Source organism: Globicephala melas, chromosome 11 (assembly GCF_963455315.2).
Source record: "Globicephala melas chromosome 11, mGloMel1.2, whole genome shotgun sequence".
NCBI classification, from domain to species: domain Eukaryota; kingdom Metazoa; phylum Chordata; class Mammalia; order Artiodactyla; family Delphinidae; genus Globicephala; species Globicephala melas.
This window is the reverse complement of record NC_083324.2, coordinates 102315525-102331888: the sequence shown is the minus strand read 5'-3', so window position 1 is coordinate 102331888 and position 16364 is coordinate 102315525. Positions and strand designations below refer to the sequence as shown.

The 16364-nt window shown below is 43.2% G+C and overlaps 1 protein-coding gene across 6 annotated transcripts in view; it reads right to left on the bottom strand.

Moving 5' to 3' along the window:
- The window catches only part of EXOC2 (exocyst complex component 2), a 155953-nt gene that overhangs the window by 98613 nt on the left and 40976 nt on the right, over positions 1-16364 (bottom strand). For all 6 annotated transcript variants that reach the window (XR_009565703.1, XR_009565705.1, XR_009565704.1 and 3 more), the window contains 2 exons: positions 8819-8932; positions 7252-7376 (listed from right to left, as the gene is read on the bottom strand). Coding sequence is in view for 2 of the 6 variants with exons in the window: in XM_060307404.1 (XP_060163387.1) it covers positions 7252-7376; positions 8819-8932 (239 nt within the window). In the remaining 4 variants the exon portion in view is untranslated. The remainder of the gene's footprint in view (positions 1-7251; positions 7377-8818; positions 8933-16364) is intronic.

Genomic DNA, 16364 nt, shown 5'->3' with positions numbered 1-16364 from the left:
TGGGGGCTTCCCTGGTGGCGCAGTGGTTAAGAATCCACCTGCCAATGCAGGGGACACGGGTTCGAGCCCTGGTCCGGGAAGATCCCACATGCCACGGAGCAACTAAGCCCTTGCGCCACAACTACTGAGCCTGCGCTCTAGAGCCCGCGAGCCACAACTACTGAGCCCTCACGCCACAACTACTGAAGTCCGTGTGCCTAGAGCCTGTGCTCCGCAACAAGAGAAGCCACCGCGATGAAATGCCCGTGCACCGCAAAGAAGAGTAGCTCCCGCTCACCACAACGAGAAAGCCCGCACTCCGCAACAAAGACCCAATGCAGCCAAAAATAAAGTAATTAATTTAAAAAAATTGTGACCTTGATAAGCAGGAAAACCTCAAGAAAAAAAAAAAAACTCAGTCCACAGTCACAGGCTTGTTACAGTTTCTCATGTATTAAAACTTAAATATGTGAAGCAGCTGAACACCATAAATCTATATTTGGGAAACAAAAAAGTGTATGTGCAAGTTCTACTCAAAGAAAAATCCGTTACTGAAAGATTGCCTACTGATTCAAAGAAATGATTTGTTTTATTGAACTCTGACAGAAGAATGTAGACATCGAATTTTCTAATTTCAATTTAAGAATTCATAATATTTATGTAAGCATTTATATAACGCCATTAGTAGGTGAGCACTAAGGAAAGGCATGAGTGCAGGTGGAGTCCCTCAGGAGTGTCAGGCACACGGCCACCCACAAGCTAGCTGCAGGCTCTAACCACCGAATGCTGTGACCGGCCTGGGTGCGGCAGGCATCTCAGGCTACACCAGAGACTGGCAAACTACTTTTGTAAGAAACACACTGTAAATATTGAGGGCTTTGGGGGCCACAGGGGGCCTCTGGCACACATTCTTCTCCCTGTTTTCTTAAACAACTCTTGAAAAACAGGCATGTTCAGCTCCTGACGTGTACAAAGACAGGTGTGGCCCAACTTGGTCGAGTTGCCGACCTCTGAGGATAATACTAAGATAGGACAGTAGGCAGGGTTAGATTGAGATGTATTAATAACTCAGATTTATATAGAACTTTTCAAACATTTAGTTCTCTACTTCTTACTCTACCAAATTTTTATCAGAGTGGCTAAATCATACATAAATTACATCGAAATTGGTTGGGTACTCTATGAATTCTCTCCTTCCTCAGTTATACTGAAAACAATAACAACATAATTCCCACTACTCCTTCGAAGACTAGCAGGTACAAAGGAGCCCACTTAGAAAAGTGGGTCCTGGATAAGCGCATGCCAAGGTTATCTGCACCCCTCAACAGAGTGGCACCCGCTCCTGGAGCAGCAGCAACGCACGGACGGAGGGAGGGCCACGCGTGTTCTGAGCAGTACGCGCTGCCACTCTGCCTGGGCCTCCTCCCTCGGCGACCCCTCACCTAGCGTATATGGTAAAGAAGGCCAGGCCCACAGCTGTTCTCACAAGGAGCAGCTGATGGGGCTGGACCTGCCACTAAAACAAATGATTGGCCAGGTGAGGGTCAGAGGGACTGAGGAACAGCCGGCCTTTCCTGTAAGGAGGCCCCACAGGCACCACCGCAACGGGGGAGAACCTGGGCTTCAAGGCTTTGAGGCCTGGAAGGGAACAGCAGGGTGACAGCCACGGGAAAGGGAAGTACGCTACTGGGAATATTTTTGCAGGATATGGCAAAGAAAAAACTATAATAATGAACACACCGAGGTTAACATTGGCAGATTAGTTATGCCAGACACACTTCTTGCCAAATTCTAATTAAAATACTCATGGTACACAAAGGAATAAAGAAAACAGCATAAAACCTTAAAGGTAAATAAAAGCCATACGAGAAGGTAATTGCTGCCAACTGTACACTGACTGGGATGCACTGAAAAGAATCCTTGGACTGTGTATGAAAAAAGTCCACTACAGTCAAGAGAAGAACACGGCTGATATCAAAAGGGCAGAGAAAGGTATTTATCCAGCTAACTCTGTAACACAGGGTGGCCCAGACATGACACACCTGCAGACTTTTTCCCAAGTCTTCAAGACTACAGAGTCTCCCCTACTGTTCTCACCTCCAACACCCCTTTAAGGAAAGGACTGTTTAAGAACACCATTTCCCAGCACCCAGCACGCAGGAGAGGGAGGGAAATTAGCAGAGGGCTCCTCCCCTGGGCACCGTGCAGGGAAGCAGCAGGGGAAGAAGCCTCTCAGAGACACCCCAGGGAGTGACAGCTGACCGAGCGAAAGAAAAGTGTCAGAGCCTGCAGGTGTGAGTCTATAGGCTCTAAAAGCTCATCAAGTGTTGGGTAAAAGGAATAAAAACAAGACCTACATTCCAATATACCCTGAAAAGGTGTTTTGGGTTTTTTTTTAAAATAATTTAAGGCTAAACAAATATATCTTAAGCATTTAGGCAGAGAGAAAAATAAACAAGTCACCTACAAGTAATAAAGGATTACTCTGGCTCAGGATTTCCTCTCTGTGACACTAAAAGACCCTGAATCAATGTTTTAAAAGTCATTCTCTTATGGCCAAGAGGTTGTTCATGTATGAAAGCAAGAGACACTTCTGCATGCAGGAATTCAACAGATAACGCACAAGAGTTACAAAACAAAAAATCCGAAGAGGAAAGATGACACATACACAACTGGCAACAAACAGTAAAGCCAATGAAATGTATGTGTATAAATGGTAAATTTTAAGTAACTGTGGTAAATATGAAATTAAATGCAAAAGACAAGAATAAATCTAGAAACAGAATCATAAAATAGAAAAGGTAAAAAAAAAAGCAGCTAGGTCTATGACTTCAGATTAAATTAAGACCAGAAAAAAGGAAAGCACATGAGGAATGCAGATGTGACAAACTGTTGTCATGCACATCAGGCGTCAGAGACAACCTGTAACAAAATGTAAGACCATTTCTTCCAAATCTGCAAACAATATGGTCCATATAGCAGAGGTAAAAATGAAAAAAAACAATTATAGAACAAAAGTACAGAAGTTTCACTTATGATAAATGTACATGGCTTAAATTCTTCTATGAAAAGGCAGAACCTCTCAGAACGGCATAAAAGAATATAAATCCTACCATTTCTTGCTTATAAGAGAGAAACAAAATCAAAATTTCTCAAGGTTAAAAGGAACTTAATGCATAATATCATCAAGCAAATGCATACAAAAAGAAGGGTATGGAATGTTAATCCTGTACAGTAAAGAATTTAATCTTGCCCAAAGAGGGGGTTGGCCTTTGCCCTCGGCTGCTGGAAGGTCACCTCTAAGCTCTTCAAGCATCTTCTGTGATGGGGCTGCACCGCACAGTCTGACAACGTGGTTTATGGTAAGGGCTTTGGTCACTCGGCATTGGCTCGATCTGCAGAGGGACTGGAGATGGAGGTCAGCTGTTGGGAGTCAGCTCGTGTCTATGTGACAGAGTCCCGATAAAAACTCCAGACCCAGGCTTGGGTGCAACACTCCACGCCACCATCTCACATCACTATCAGGAGGGTCGGTGCCACATGACTCCACCCGAGAGGACAACCAGGGCTCCCTGTGGGTGGGACTGCCTGGCCCCACCCCAGGTGCCCTTCCCCAGGCTGAGCTAAGTTGTCTCCCTTCGCTATAATAAACCACAACTGTGAGTACACAACTGTTGAGTTCTTCCCGCTGATCACCAAACCTGCGGTAGTCCTGGGAAGTACCCAATTTTGCAGCTATTATTATTACCTTACAGTGTAATATAGTATCAAGAGAATCCAAGCATCAAAAGTTACAAAGGAAACATGTTTTACATACAAAGAAAAACTGACAGAATCAAAATTAAAGAGGGAGATTTGTCTGGCATGTTTATTATAAATAACCTAGACTTAAATAACATAAGTAATTAATCAGGCACTGATAATAATACACCAATCAGTGTGCCCTGAAGAGAACAGGCAGTTGCAGAAAACTGGTATCTATCAAGAAACACATTTTCTTTTCATAATATAGTTAGACTAGAAACTAACTTTAAAAAACAAAAATCCACTACAAACTACTAGATCAAAGAGGAAAATTTCAAATTTTAAAAACACAGAAAAGGCATAACTGAAGAATCAACGTAAACAAAGAAGTAGGACACACGCGTGAATGAAACTGGCGACAAGGGCCTATTACAATGAATTTTTAATGACTTTTCAATTATAATGTAATTCTAAAAGGCATGAAAATCTTAATGAAATAGAGAACTTCAGGAGAAAGCCAAACCAAAATCCACAAAACACAAAAAGCAGAGATTTCAAAAGTGTATCTATATACACACTGCCAGTGTCTATATATACACCCCAGGGTCTCTCTCCAGGAAGAATAGACACTAACGTCTCCTGATGGGATAAGATCGGAAGCACACACTACCACATGTAGCCACAAGGGTCAAAACTGAATCCTAACTGGTATCCAATCAGGTAAGTCCCAGCAATACAATGGAGAGTAAAATAAGCTAATGGCACCATGAGGAAGTAATGAGTCAAATCCAGAATATGGGATATCCTACAGGACAAACAGCCTCATGTCTTCAACAAATCAATAGCATGAGAAAAACGAAGACGGGTAGCGAAGGTGAAAGGACTGTTCTAGTTTAAAAGAGCCTTAAGAGACTGAAAAAAAACAAACAAACAAACAAATGAACTGTCTGGGTCTTATGTGGATCTTGGTTTGGACAAACCAAGTGAGTGTAACTGGGGAAATTTGAATTTGGGGCCTTGAATGATACTGAAGGATTACTGGAACTTTCTGAGCTGTGGTCACGCGGCTGTGGTCGAGTACGTAACATCCTTATCAGGGGACTCACACTGAAGTGCACAGGAGAGAAAGGTCGTGCTGCCTGAGATCAGCAAAACACAAACCAGCCAACCTCAAAACCTGCGATGAGGCAAGTATGGAAAAATATGACCTGTTAAATCTAGGTGATAGGTATATACGGAAGTGATGGTACTATTCTCTCTACTCTTAGCATGCTTGAAATTTTTCATAATAGGAAAGTAAAGCTAATTACCTGAGCAGACAGTTTATTAGCTCTTTCAATGTATCAATGCTCTCAAATTTCAAATAATTCCTAATCTACATAACCCACTTCACAGTACGAACATATACTCGTACAGATCCACGTGATTCTGTATAACAGTAGCACCAAAACCTGACCGAAAAAGCATTTTTTAAAACTACAGTTCAATTTCAATTAAGACTACAGTTGAAAAAATTTTTAAAGAGCTACTAATAAAACAAATCAAATGCTAAAGTATAGTAAAATAATTACTCAGAGGAGCCACCTAACATATAAAAGATTTCTAGCACACACAACTATATACACAATATAATTCCAATTTTTTAATAGGCACTCATATAAGCTGAGGGGAAAAAAGACCAAAAGGAAATACATCAAAATGTTACTGTGATTATCCCTACAGTAGAGTTGTAAGTCATTCTTGATTATTTGTCTGTTTAATATTTTTTGTAATGTACATTTACATCAAAAAATAGAAAAGCTAGATATATGTATGTTTAAAATTTTCTAATTTACCATTAAAATCATTTTCTATATGCCACAGAGTCACTCGCTTATTGGTAGTTGGTCAGCATTATCATCTTTGCTAAACTTTAAATTACCAGTATACTTCTAGGACAAATGTCTAATAAGTGAGACTAAATTTAATGCACCAAATAAAATCTCTTGAAATCTGCCAGGAGTGAAGCCATTTACATAAGTAAAACCATAAATAAATGAATACAAGTATACATGTGTTTACAAATACATATGTTAAAAAAAAAGGGTGGAGGGCTTCCCTGGTGGCACTAGTGGTTGAGAGTCCGCCTGCCGATGCAGGGGACTCGGGTTCGTGCCCCAGTCCGGGAAGATCCCACATGCCGCGGAGAGGCTGGGCCCGTGAGCCATGGCCGCTGAGCCTGCGCGTCCGGAACCTGTGCTCCGCAATGGGAGAGGCCACAACAGTGAGAGGCCCACGTACCGCAAAAAAAAAAAGAAAAAAAAGGATGGAGAGAAAAGTCAAGCATGTTTTTGCTAAGGAAATATTGTAATTACAATAGTTATGAGAATTGCTAATCACATATGGCAAATTATCATGTGCACAGCTACCAGGCATATCGATAACTTCGTTCAACTCGAGAACACTAAACTCAGTTCATTTATGCTCAAGTTTCTGCTGCTGACATAGCACCACTGACAACTTAGAATATCAATAAGCACAAAGAAAGCAGCACAGCACACCATCAAAAAACGCAGGGCACAGAGACTTTATCAAAGTTTACCTGACTTCTCAGCTCCCTCCCAGGCATTCACAACTCACTCCTTCAAAGACCTAACTTCTACGTGCAGAGAGCTGTACCAGATGCACATTTAACTTGTCAAAAGGCAACCAAGCGTGTCTGGCCCAGGAGGAGAAGCGTTTTAAAAAAGCTAATAGGACGTCCGAACTTTAACAATACAAATTAATTTAAAAAACTAAGTCTTTCTGAATTGAGGAAGGTGTGGCCTCTTAGTCTACAGTTTGGGTTATAGGTATTTAGCTATACAGGTACTTAGTTATAGGTGTCTTTGTTTTTAAAAAGAATTGGGTTAACTTTTTTTTTTAATATATCTTACTTTTTACTAGATAAACAATAATTTGATTTTTATTAATTAAAGGTAGTTAAAAAGAAAAAAATAAAATAACCTATCCAACATCTTCCCTTGAAATGTCTAAAGCCATACCATTTCTATTAAATACCATTTCCTTCACATGTAAGGATGAGTATGTGGGTGAGGGAGTTAGCTACCGTGCGGGGCTGGTGGGGCGATGGCTACAAAGAAAGGACACGTTATCACCAGTTCTTCCCAGACCAAACACACAATGGGTCACATCTACAGAATTAGTCCCATGTGCAAGATACTGATGGCTGTACAAGGATTTTTAAAATTCTAGAATTCTACCCTTGGGATTTAACTCCTTATCGTCCCTGGACACCAGACACTGCGGGGAGGCAAAGTGGTCTCCTACTTCACACGTGTCTGATGGGTGAGCAAAGCCTCAGGGACAAATACTTAAGGTACCAAGCCTTCAAAGAGATTCCAGCCCGGCCGCAAAGACTGACTGGTGGCCACTGCAGAGCTCCGCTCCCAGGGACACAGCCTCAGCATCACAGCCTGCAAACACTCCGTACGTGCAGGGCCTGGTGTCCGCGGGGAAGCCCCAGCAGATGGCTGGGGGTCACCTTACCTGAGAGGGCGTCCTGTGCCTCAAAGAAAGTACTGAGTCCCCCTTTCACGCACGCCAGGCTGCCCTCGCTCTTCTTGTTAGCCTGTCTCTTCAGGTGGGTGACGGCCATTTTGAGCTGTTCAAAACTGAAGTGAAATGAAGAAGCCACAAGAAGATGATGCATCAAGTGTGAAATACTGAAGCCTACCCTGGAAGGATACAGACTGATACAGTATGTAATCAGATGAAACCAAGCTTTCAAATGCTTACCTAGATCTAAACCTTTACATGTTATGAACACCAAAGTTACAGCAGCTATACAAGGAGATCTGTAGCCCTCATATGTCAGAACCCTGGGAAGTAAATACACATGGAGACATTCTTATAATCGACCCAAATCACACACAGGATTTGCCAGGTAAGGAGTTTTGAAGAGCGTCTCCCAGATGTGGAGACCTGGACCATGCAGTGCTGGGTGACAGGACTAAGAAGGACCCCCTGGACGTCCACTGCTATGCTCTGGACACAAGCTGCGCACGCTGTCCTCTTCAGCCCATCATGACCAGGCCCCGCCATTAACAGTGAAATTACAGAAAACCTGGGGGTCAACTCAAAATTTAAATAACTAAACAGATCACACTATTTCATCTTTATATCTCAGGCAGAGAAAAAACAGTCAGATCTCTGTATTTTAGAAGTTTTATTTCCACCTGAGCTAAGAAAATCTGGCTATATAAAATGTTAACTATATTCTTGAATGCCAAGATGGCCCTACACAGAGAACAGAGATCAATCCTGACATGGTGACAGAAAAGCACATCTATAATGTGAACTCAGAACCATCTTCCACAAAGAAAGTGACAGGCATTTGCTCTAAAAATTTATCAGGCCAAATTTACTCTAGGTATATACCAACTTTTCCTGCTTTCTATAATGGTTTTCATCCCAATAGGTGAGGGAAGGATTTCGCCTAAGGTGTATTTTAACAAGTTGGCTTTTCAAGAATACAAATTTTAAACACTAAGCCACTGATTTATTAAAACATTTTTACTAAATATAACTGTTTTAAGCCAGTCTTGCGAAAAAGTTACAGATCTGCTCTTGTACAGAGGGTGGGTAAACTATACGTAGCAGATACAAAGGAGGACTTTAATTGGATATATGACCCTTGTTTATTTTTTGGCTAATTTTAAGCCAAGTCTTTGCAAAATGATAAATAACTCATCTTCCTTTGCTCTCTGGTCAGGGAAGGAGGTGTGTTCCTCGTTTTAAAGCAGCACTCGAGAATTCTGTTACTTGAGTAGGGAGGGGGATCACATTCAGACACAGGACACAGCTGAGACTCCAAAGTTTTAATGGGTGGCATAAATAACGAAACATATAGAAAGAACATGATAGTAGGAAATAGGGGTCCTCTTGATTAATGATCCCATTTTATAAATAAGGAAACAGATACGCTGAGATGTTCACAAGCTCACCCGAGGTCAAAGGGCTGCTAAGCAGCAAAGCCAGAGGGAAACCCGCGTTACCTGAAGTCTGATGAGCTGCACCCCGTGAAACCACACAACACAGCCCAGCACCCACTAACCTGGTGTTGGAGTGGTTCTCTATGAGGTACCAGGCAGCCGAAAAGTTCTCACTTGTAAAATCAGCACTCATTCCAGGGAACAGCATTTCTAAGTCCTTCTGGGGAAATTTACCTCTGAGGGAGGAAAAGGTTTAAGATATATTTTGAGTGCTATTACTACAAAGATGTAACCAACAGTAATAAACGTGAATACAAACCATTACAATGATACATGATACATCATGGAGCCTACGTTTGCATGTGTAAAAAAATATACTTCCTACACCTCAGCTAACTTAACATATAAACTTTGACTGTATATGTAAGATAGGAAATTAGTTAAAATACAGAAATTACATCAAAAAAAGAATATAAGATTTTTTTTTTCTTTTTTTTTTTTTTTGCGGTACGCGGGCCTCTCACTGTTGTGGCCTCTCCCGTTGTGGAGCGCAGGCTCAGCTGCCATGGCTCACGGGCCCAGCCGCTCTGCGGCATGTGGGATCTTCCCGGACCGGGGCACGAACCCGTGTCCCCTGCATCGGCAGGCGGACTCTCAACCACTGCGCCACCAGAGAAGCCCGAATATAAGATTTAAAGAGGCTGAGTTGATACTTCACGAAATCTATCCAAACATGAAATCATTTCCTACTCAGTAGATAAAAATCAAAATTTGGGTACACTGAAATTAAAAACAGTAAATCAACTTGTTACAATGGTTTTTGTTCAAGACCTATATGAAAGTTGTTTTAAGACACACTGATGCCTGATGACCCCTACTGATAAAATCAGATCTATATAGTATCCATGTTTCTATGCCCACGTCTAGATCAATTTCAAGAAAAGCTTACACTACCTGACACTCCCTTATCTGTAGCTCACTTTCTTGCCCACATTTTTAAGGTCAACTTCTCGATCAGTTCATTTATCTATTCATTCAAACACGAATTAAGTACCTACCACAGGTGTCAGGCTCCACACTGGAGGTGAGCAAGTTGTGTCTGAGAGCAAACAGAACTGGGCAGGACCCGGCCCACTGAGGGCTTGTGAGTGAGCAGCCCTTACAGTGCCCACGCTCCGCCTGCAGAATGAAGTCCAAGCTCTGCGGTCAAGTCCCTCCACTTCCCAAACCTGCTTCTCTCTCAGGACTCATTTCTGCTACCCTAATCCTCGAAGCTGAAGCTCCAGCAACTTCAAAGGGATCACAGTTTCCTGCAAACATCCTGGTCGTTTTTACCTCGTTCCCCTCTGACTGAAATTGTTCCCCACCCCCATACGGGACACACAATTATTTTGTCTCTAAAATTTATTCAGTGGGAGAAATTATCCCCAGCCTGGAAGAAAAGGTGTGCAGGTCTGATGACTTCTCTGAGAGTCCCAATGCCACATTATCACAGACACAGCCTCATTTAAGAAGTTAGGCAGCCTTGTCCAAGGGCAACATCCCACCTCCACCCACGAGCACTGCCCGCTGGAGCCCTTCACCTTGCAGGTGACCAGTCCCCTTGGGCACAACTGGCAAAGGCCTGGAGCCCACTCTCTCCAGGGAGAGGGAGGTGCTCACCTGGGCTCGGGGGCCCTGACCGGGTGGCCGGGAAGCCCGTCACACCCTCCAGCAGCTCTCGCCCACCCTCCTCTTCTCTACTGGCTCCTTTGTCCCCATTCTCCCCCAGAGGGCAAGGGACACAAGTCCAAAACACAGCTCTCCACGATCTCCCCTGGAAACCCTGCATCTGGACACGGAGGCTGGCACCTCGGCCAGGAGGTCCCATGTTCCCTCCTGTTACACTTAACCTCTCTCACCACGGAGTTTTCCTTAATTAGGGGAAGAAAAGGTTTAACATGGGAGTAACAGACAAGGTGAGATGAGACTAAGGGAGCCGTGGATACCAAGCTGGCATCACCTGAGTCTTAGTAACCTGGAGACCAAGTCAACCTTAATCTTTCCTCACTGGCTTCAAGAGTGAAGAATAACTGTAGCCTCAATCTTCTTGGGGGATGTGTGTGAGCAGGTGTGCCTCTGAGTGTGTGCTCCATAGGCACGCTGGTCACTGTCACCAGAGTCTTTGAGAGGGAGTTGGAGAACTGCATTTTTTGAAGTTTATTTTGGTTTAGATTCTTCATGCTGGTTTGATACTTTACTTAGTAATAAAATCCTGTCACCTTTGGAAGTTTTTATCATTTTATTTATTTATACTTCATGCCTCCACGTTGGAACTCTGGGGGAATATATGGCTGAGTGGAGACTTAGCTGAGCCCCAGGGAGGCACCCAGGAGCCTTCCGCTCACTCTGAAAGGCAAGGGTCACGAGCCACAGTTCTACCTTCACCACCGGGAGGTATCTGCCCAGGAGCTGTCTAAGCTGGAAAGGACAGCCTGGTGCACCAGTGGGGCCTCATCAGTGCGAAGAAGGGCATGGCGGTCCACCTACTGCTTTTTCGTCAACGTGGCGCTCCATGTAGTCCTGAAGTTAAATAGTCTTAACAGAATCAAAAGTACCACAGAATCACCTGATACCAACTAAATCCCTGCTATTAACAGTCTTTATAAATTATTCAACTCCATGAAATTCTCACCTAACAAGGGTCAGGTCCACACTCAAGACACTGAAGATACAACTGACAAAAGAGCAGCAGAAAGGGCCTCTGGGAGCCAAACTGAGCTTCTCTCCCTCGCTCGGGCCCTGCAGCTTTACTCTCGTTGGGTGGTTCCTACCCATCATCAAAGCACAACGTGAGAAGAGTAGCTGGAGTTAAGTATGACAGGACAAAAAAGGCTCTGAGACAATGACAGCAAATAAAGCAAAGAGGCACCAAACGCAGACACGAAACTAAAAAATACAGAAGCTGTATGCCACAGTGAGATGGCTAAGGCCACGCAGTTCCCACAGGTCTGACAGCAAGTACTACTCAATGGGTTTAGTTTTAAAAAAAGAAAAAAACTTTGTCTTCCTGTCTGGCATACTGAGATCAAGGTCCACCCACGTTGTTGCAGATGACAGGACTGTCCTCCTTCTCACGGCTGAGTAACGTTCCTGTGTTCCTGAGTAACAATGCGAGCCTGGGCACCCACACGTACAACTCCTTTAACCCCCTGTCCGTGGATGCACACTTAGGTTGTTTCCATATCTTGGCTATTGTGAATAAAGGTTGTTCCCATATCTTGGCAACTGTAATTAATGCTGCAAGTGAACACGGGGTGCAGATAACTTTGAGATCCTGTTTTCATTTTCTTTGGATAAATACCCAGAAGCGGGACTGCTGGGTCATATGGTAGCTCTATATTTAACTTTTTGAGGCCCTCCCTGCTGTTCTGCACAGTGGCTGCACCAATCTACGTTCCCACCAATAGCGCAGGAGGGTTCCCTTTCCTCCACACCTCTTCCAACACTTGTTATTTGTTGTGAGCCATTCTGCCAGGTGCGAGGGGATCTCACTGTGGCTTTGCTTTGCATTTCCCTGATGGTTAGTGATGCTCAGCACCTCTTCATGTGCGTGTTGGCATTCGTGTGTCTTCTTCGGAAAAACGTCCGGATCCTCTGCCCATTTTTTAATCAGATTGGCTTTTTTTTTTTTTTTTTTTGCTATTGAGTTGTAGGCTTCTTTATATATTTTGGATATTAACCACTTGTCAGATGTGCAAATATAAGCCCCTTATCAGATGTGCAAAATATGTGAAATATTTTTTAAAAAGTCAAACTATAGAAATAGAGTAGGAGAGCGGTTGCCTGGAGATGGGGGAATAGGGAGAGGGAGAAACTTTCACTCACGAGATGAATATGGTCTGAGGATCTAATGTGTAATATGTGACTACAGGTGATAACACCATAGAGAGAATAGAACTTTTATGTTCCCACCAAGAAAGTAAATATGTGAGGTGATGAATGTGTTGGTTACCTAGATGGTGGGACTCCTTTTACAATGTACACGTAAATCAAATCACTAAGACGTACACTTTAAACATCTTACAAATTTGTCAATTATTTCTCAATAAAGCTATAAAAAAAAGTTAAAAAACAAAAGGTTATATCCTATACTGTTAGGATGCTTAAACTGGTGGTATTGAAAGATAACAAATCCCAACCATCTAGAACTTCCCACACTTAAAACTGATCTGATCCCTAAACCTTAGTAACACCTCACCTGTAATGCCCTATGTTGTTGTTTTTACACATGTACAGGGTCTGCTTCATCACAGGATAAAGGCCTGAAGTCTAGTGTGGGCTCTACGAGAGGACTCTGCTGCCCCGGGAGCCCCTCCCCACACCGTCCTCCGCAGGACTCCATGGGCTCTGCACCCCTGTGCGTCCCTTCAAGCGCAGCCGGGGGGCAGGGGCTGACCCTGAGTGCTGGCATTAGTGTGAGTGGCGACATTTGGAAGGGCCACGTGAGAGCTGTCCACTGAGATCTGAAGCATTAATCCACCCCACCCACTGCACTTCTTGTACACACAGCTCCTTCACGCACCTGAACGGGTCAAGACTTTGAAAGGTACTGGATCTCTCTTGGTCAGAACACTAAGTCCTAGTTCTCAAACCCTCATAATCACCCCTAAGAATGAGTTTATTTTAGAGTGATTTCTTCCTGAAGACATTCAACTCTTACCAATCTTACTATACATTTAAATTAGAAAAAGAGTGATTAGGAATCAGCCGTACAAGAATAAGACAAGTTACACTAAAGATGACAACACTATGTCACGGAGTCAGACAGTTCGATCCAAACCACACAAGTGGCCCGCCGTCAGCCCAAGACCCGACGTCCCCTCCCCTTTCGCGGACAGAACCACCTGCAGAGAGAGTGGGGTGTCCACGCCTCACTGAGTACGAACACCAATAATCCTCAGCAGTTGTGCTTATCGTGCTCCCCTTGCTATTGATCGAGTGACTGGATTTTGACCACAATGTCTGAGGAAAGAGCTGCTGGAGCATTTCTGGGAAAGGCCTCCACACTTCTAAGGAGAACTAAGAAAAGACGGTGTCTTTCTGCCCTCAGACTTTACCGAGCTTCGTTATCTCCTGTGTATTATTACAGTTTCTGCAATACTGGATCTTTATTTTAACACTGTTATTTCCTGTGTATTACTGTCGTCGCGACACTAGAAACCTCTAACGCCACTCTACAGTTATGAAGGAGATCAGTGCCACTCAAAGAGCAGCAGAACAGCAAACCCAGGCTCCTTACATCTCAGTGACACTTCTGAGCCACAGACTCAGCCAATCGTGGAGTCCACCATCTCTGGACTTTGTATATTATGAGAAAATAAATATCTTTTTTGCTTAAACCAGAATGAATTTTTGTTTCTGCTACTCACAGCTGAAGGCATCCTGAGTCAAGAGTCTATCCCAAAATAAGATCTTCTTTGCAAACACCTCAAAATGAATGTGAAACAGAAGATCCAGAAAAAAGAGACAACGAATGACAACACGGGAAGCAATGATGCTCTGTGGGAGTGTACCCACAAAAGCAGAGACGGCCCACGGCAGTAGTTACAAGTTGGCTAGCGTTGTTGGAATAACCTTGAGGAAGATATTTAACCTCTCTAAGGTTCCATTTATTCATGAGGATAATGGGATCATAGTATCTTCCTCTTAGGACTATTTTGAGGATTAAAGTAGGTAATGCAGTGTGGAAGGCTTAGCAGTTTCTGACATGTGATAAATGCTCAAAAATGTTACTTGCTGTTACTTTTATTCTCTCCACTTGGTTCTCTATATTTAACAGACTCTTCGTAAGAACCATTTTGTTTGATTCTCGTAACAACATGAGTTATGTATTCCCATTTCACAGTCAGGAAACAGCCCCGGAGAGGTTGCATGTAAACAGTCAAGAGCAGGACCCCACACTTCTATTGCCAATTAAAGAACCAGAGAATCTCAGGCATGAAAAAAACCCCACAACTACAAATCCAGAAAGATAGAAACTGAGGGAGACAGTGATTCAGAATGCAGAAAATTGCTAATGGTCTTGGCAACAGCATGAGGAAGGGCAGAAACACTGTGTCAATGGAGCACGAAGTCTGGAGAGTTAAAACTTAAACCTCTGTCCACAATAACTGGATCTTAGGCTCTGACCCTCCAAGTGAAGTGATGGCTTAGCAAGTCAGTAACAGCAAGGTATATTCTGAGTGATTCAAACTAAACCCACTAACTGGAGGACGAAAGCAACACAGAGTCTACCATGTAAACATGGGAAGTGTTTTCATTAAGGAACCAACAATTTCAGTAGCTGACAAGCTTCATGCCCCTACAGCGCAAGCTCCCCATTAGATGGCAGTGTGAGCTCAGATTACACCTTCCAAAAAGGATTAGCCATGAAGCCCCAGGTACACGGACCTGACTGACCCAGTGGTCAGATGCAAAACAGGAATGCTCTCAACACAGCAGCATTCACTTTCAAGTACGAGAACGACTGGCAGTGATGACCCGCGAGCCAGCAAAACAACAAAAACCCTTCTGAGAGAAAGTCTAACTACCCGCGCAGAGGAGCCTGGGTACGGCTGCATCACTGTGCTCACACCAAGGGGAACACGCTCTCCTGACCTGCAGGTAGAAAGATAGGAGGAAAGGGGGCTCTTCCAAGTGTGTGTCACACTCAATTCTCATAGCTTTCACTCCAGCACCAGTGTTACTCTGCACCTTAAATATTATGAGCTTGTTTTACGTTGTGTGTTTTTTTTCCTTTTTTGGTCCAGTTTATGGACCTAGGCACTACATCACAGCCCACAAATCTGTTTTCATAACATTTCTGAAAATTTACCCAAGGCTTTTTTTCCCTTCCACACTCATACTAAGAATTATTTTGTCACCTTTCCTTGTCTTCTAAATGGAGCAGGAAAACTGGCCACCTTTTCTTTGTACTGGAAAGTAAACTGATGAGGAGCAAGTCAGACCTGCATTGTTCATGAAGCCTCTGTGGAAATAAAGATACTAGTGGTGCATCACCTGACTACTCTAGACAGCTCTTCCCAGGTAGTAATTTCACAAAAAGGTTGCAGATCCCATAAAAACAGGAGGGGCAAAGCTCCATTTTAAGGCCCTAACTCCCATGTATGTACTGTCTCCAAAAACATTACTTATAGATATTCTCCTAGTAGGCAAAGAGTACTTTTAAGAAATAAAACAGAGTGAAGGCTTTTACTTATTAATATGAACCTGTTTTTACCTTCTTTTTCAGTTAAGTTTGTCTCCATCATAATTTTAAGCAGTGCAAAGAATGCGTATTTGTGACAGTATAGTAAATCAGAAATACAGACTTTTTACAAGCAAATCCTAGTCTCAGTTCAAAGTGAAGTTATTTTTTCCTGAGCAATTAGTAACATTTTTATAAGTATCAAGGCACCATGTGTGCAGAACATCAGTTATAACTCTAGGGATATGCAGAACTTCAGCAGCCGAAGGAGGCCCATAAACGCCAGGTGTTAAGCCTGTGCGCTGAAAGATGGCAGCGCGCACACCGAGCACACCAATAAAACATTTATTAAACTCTGCCTCACACCAAAGAACAACACTGTATTCGGCTACTCGTGCTTGCTACTCATGGTCACATGAAGTGGCCACAACACTGCAAGG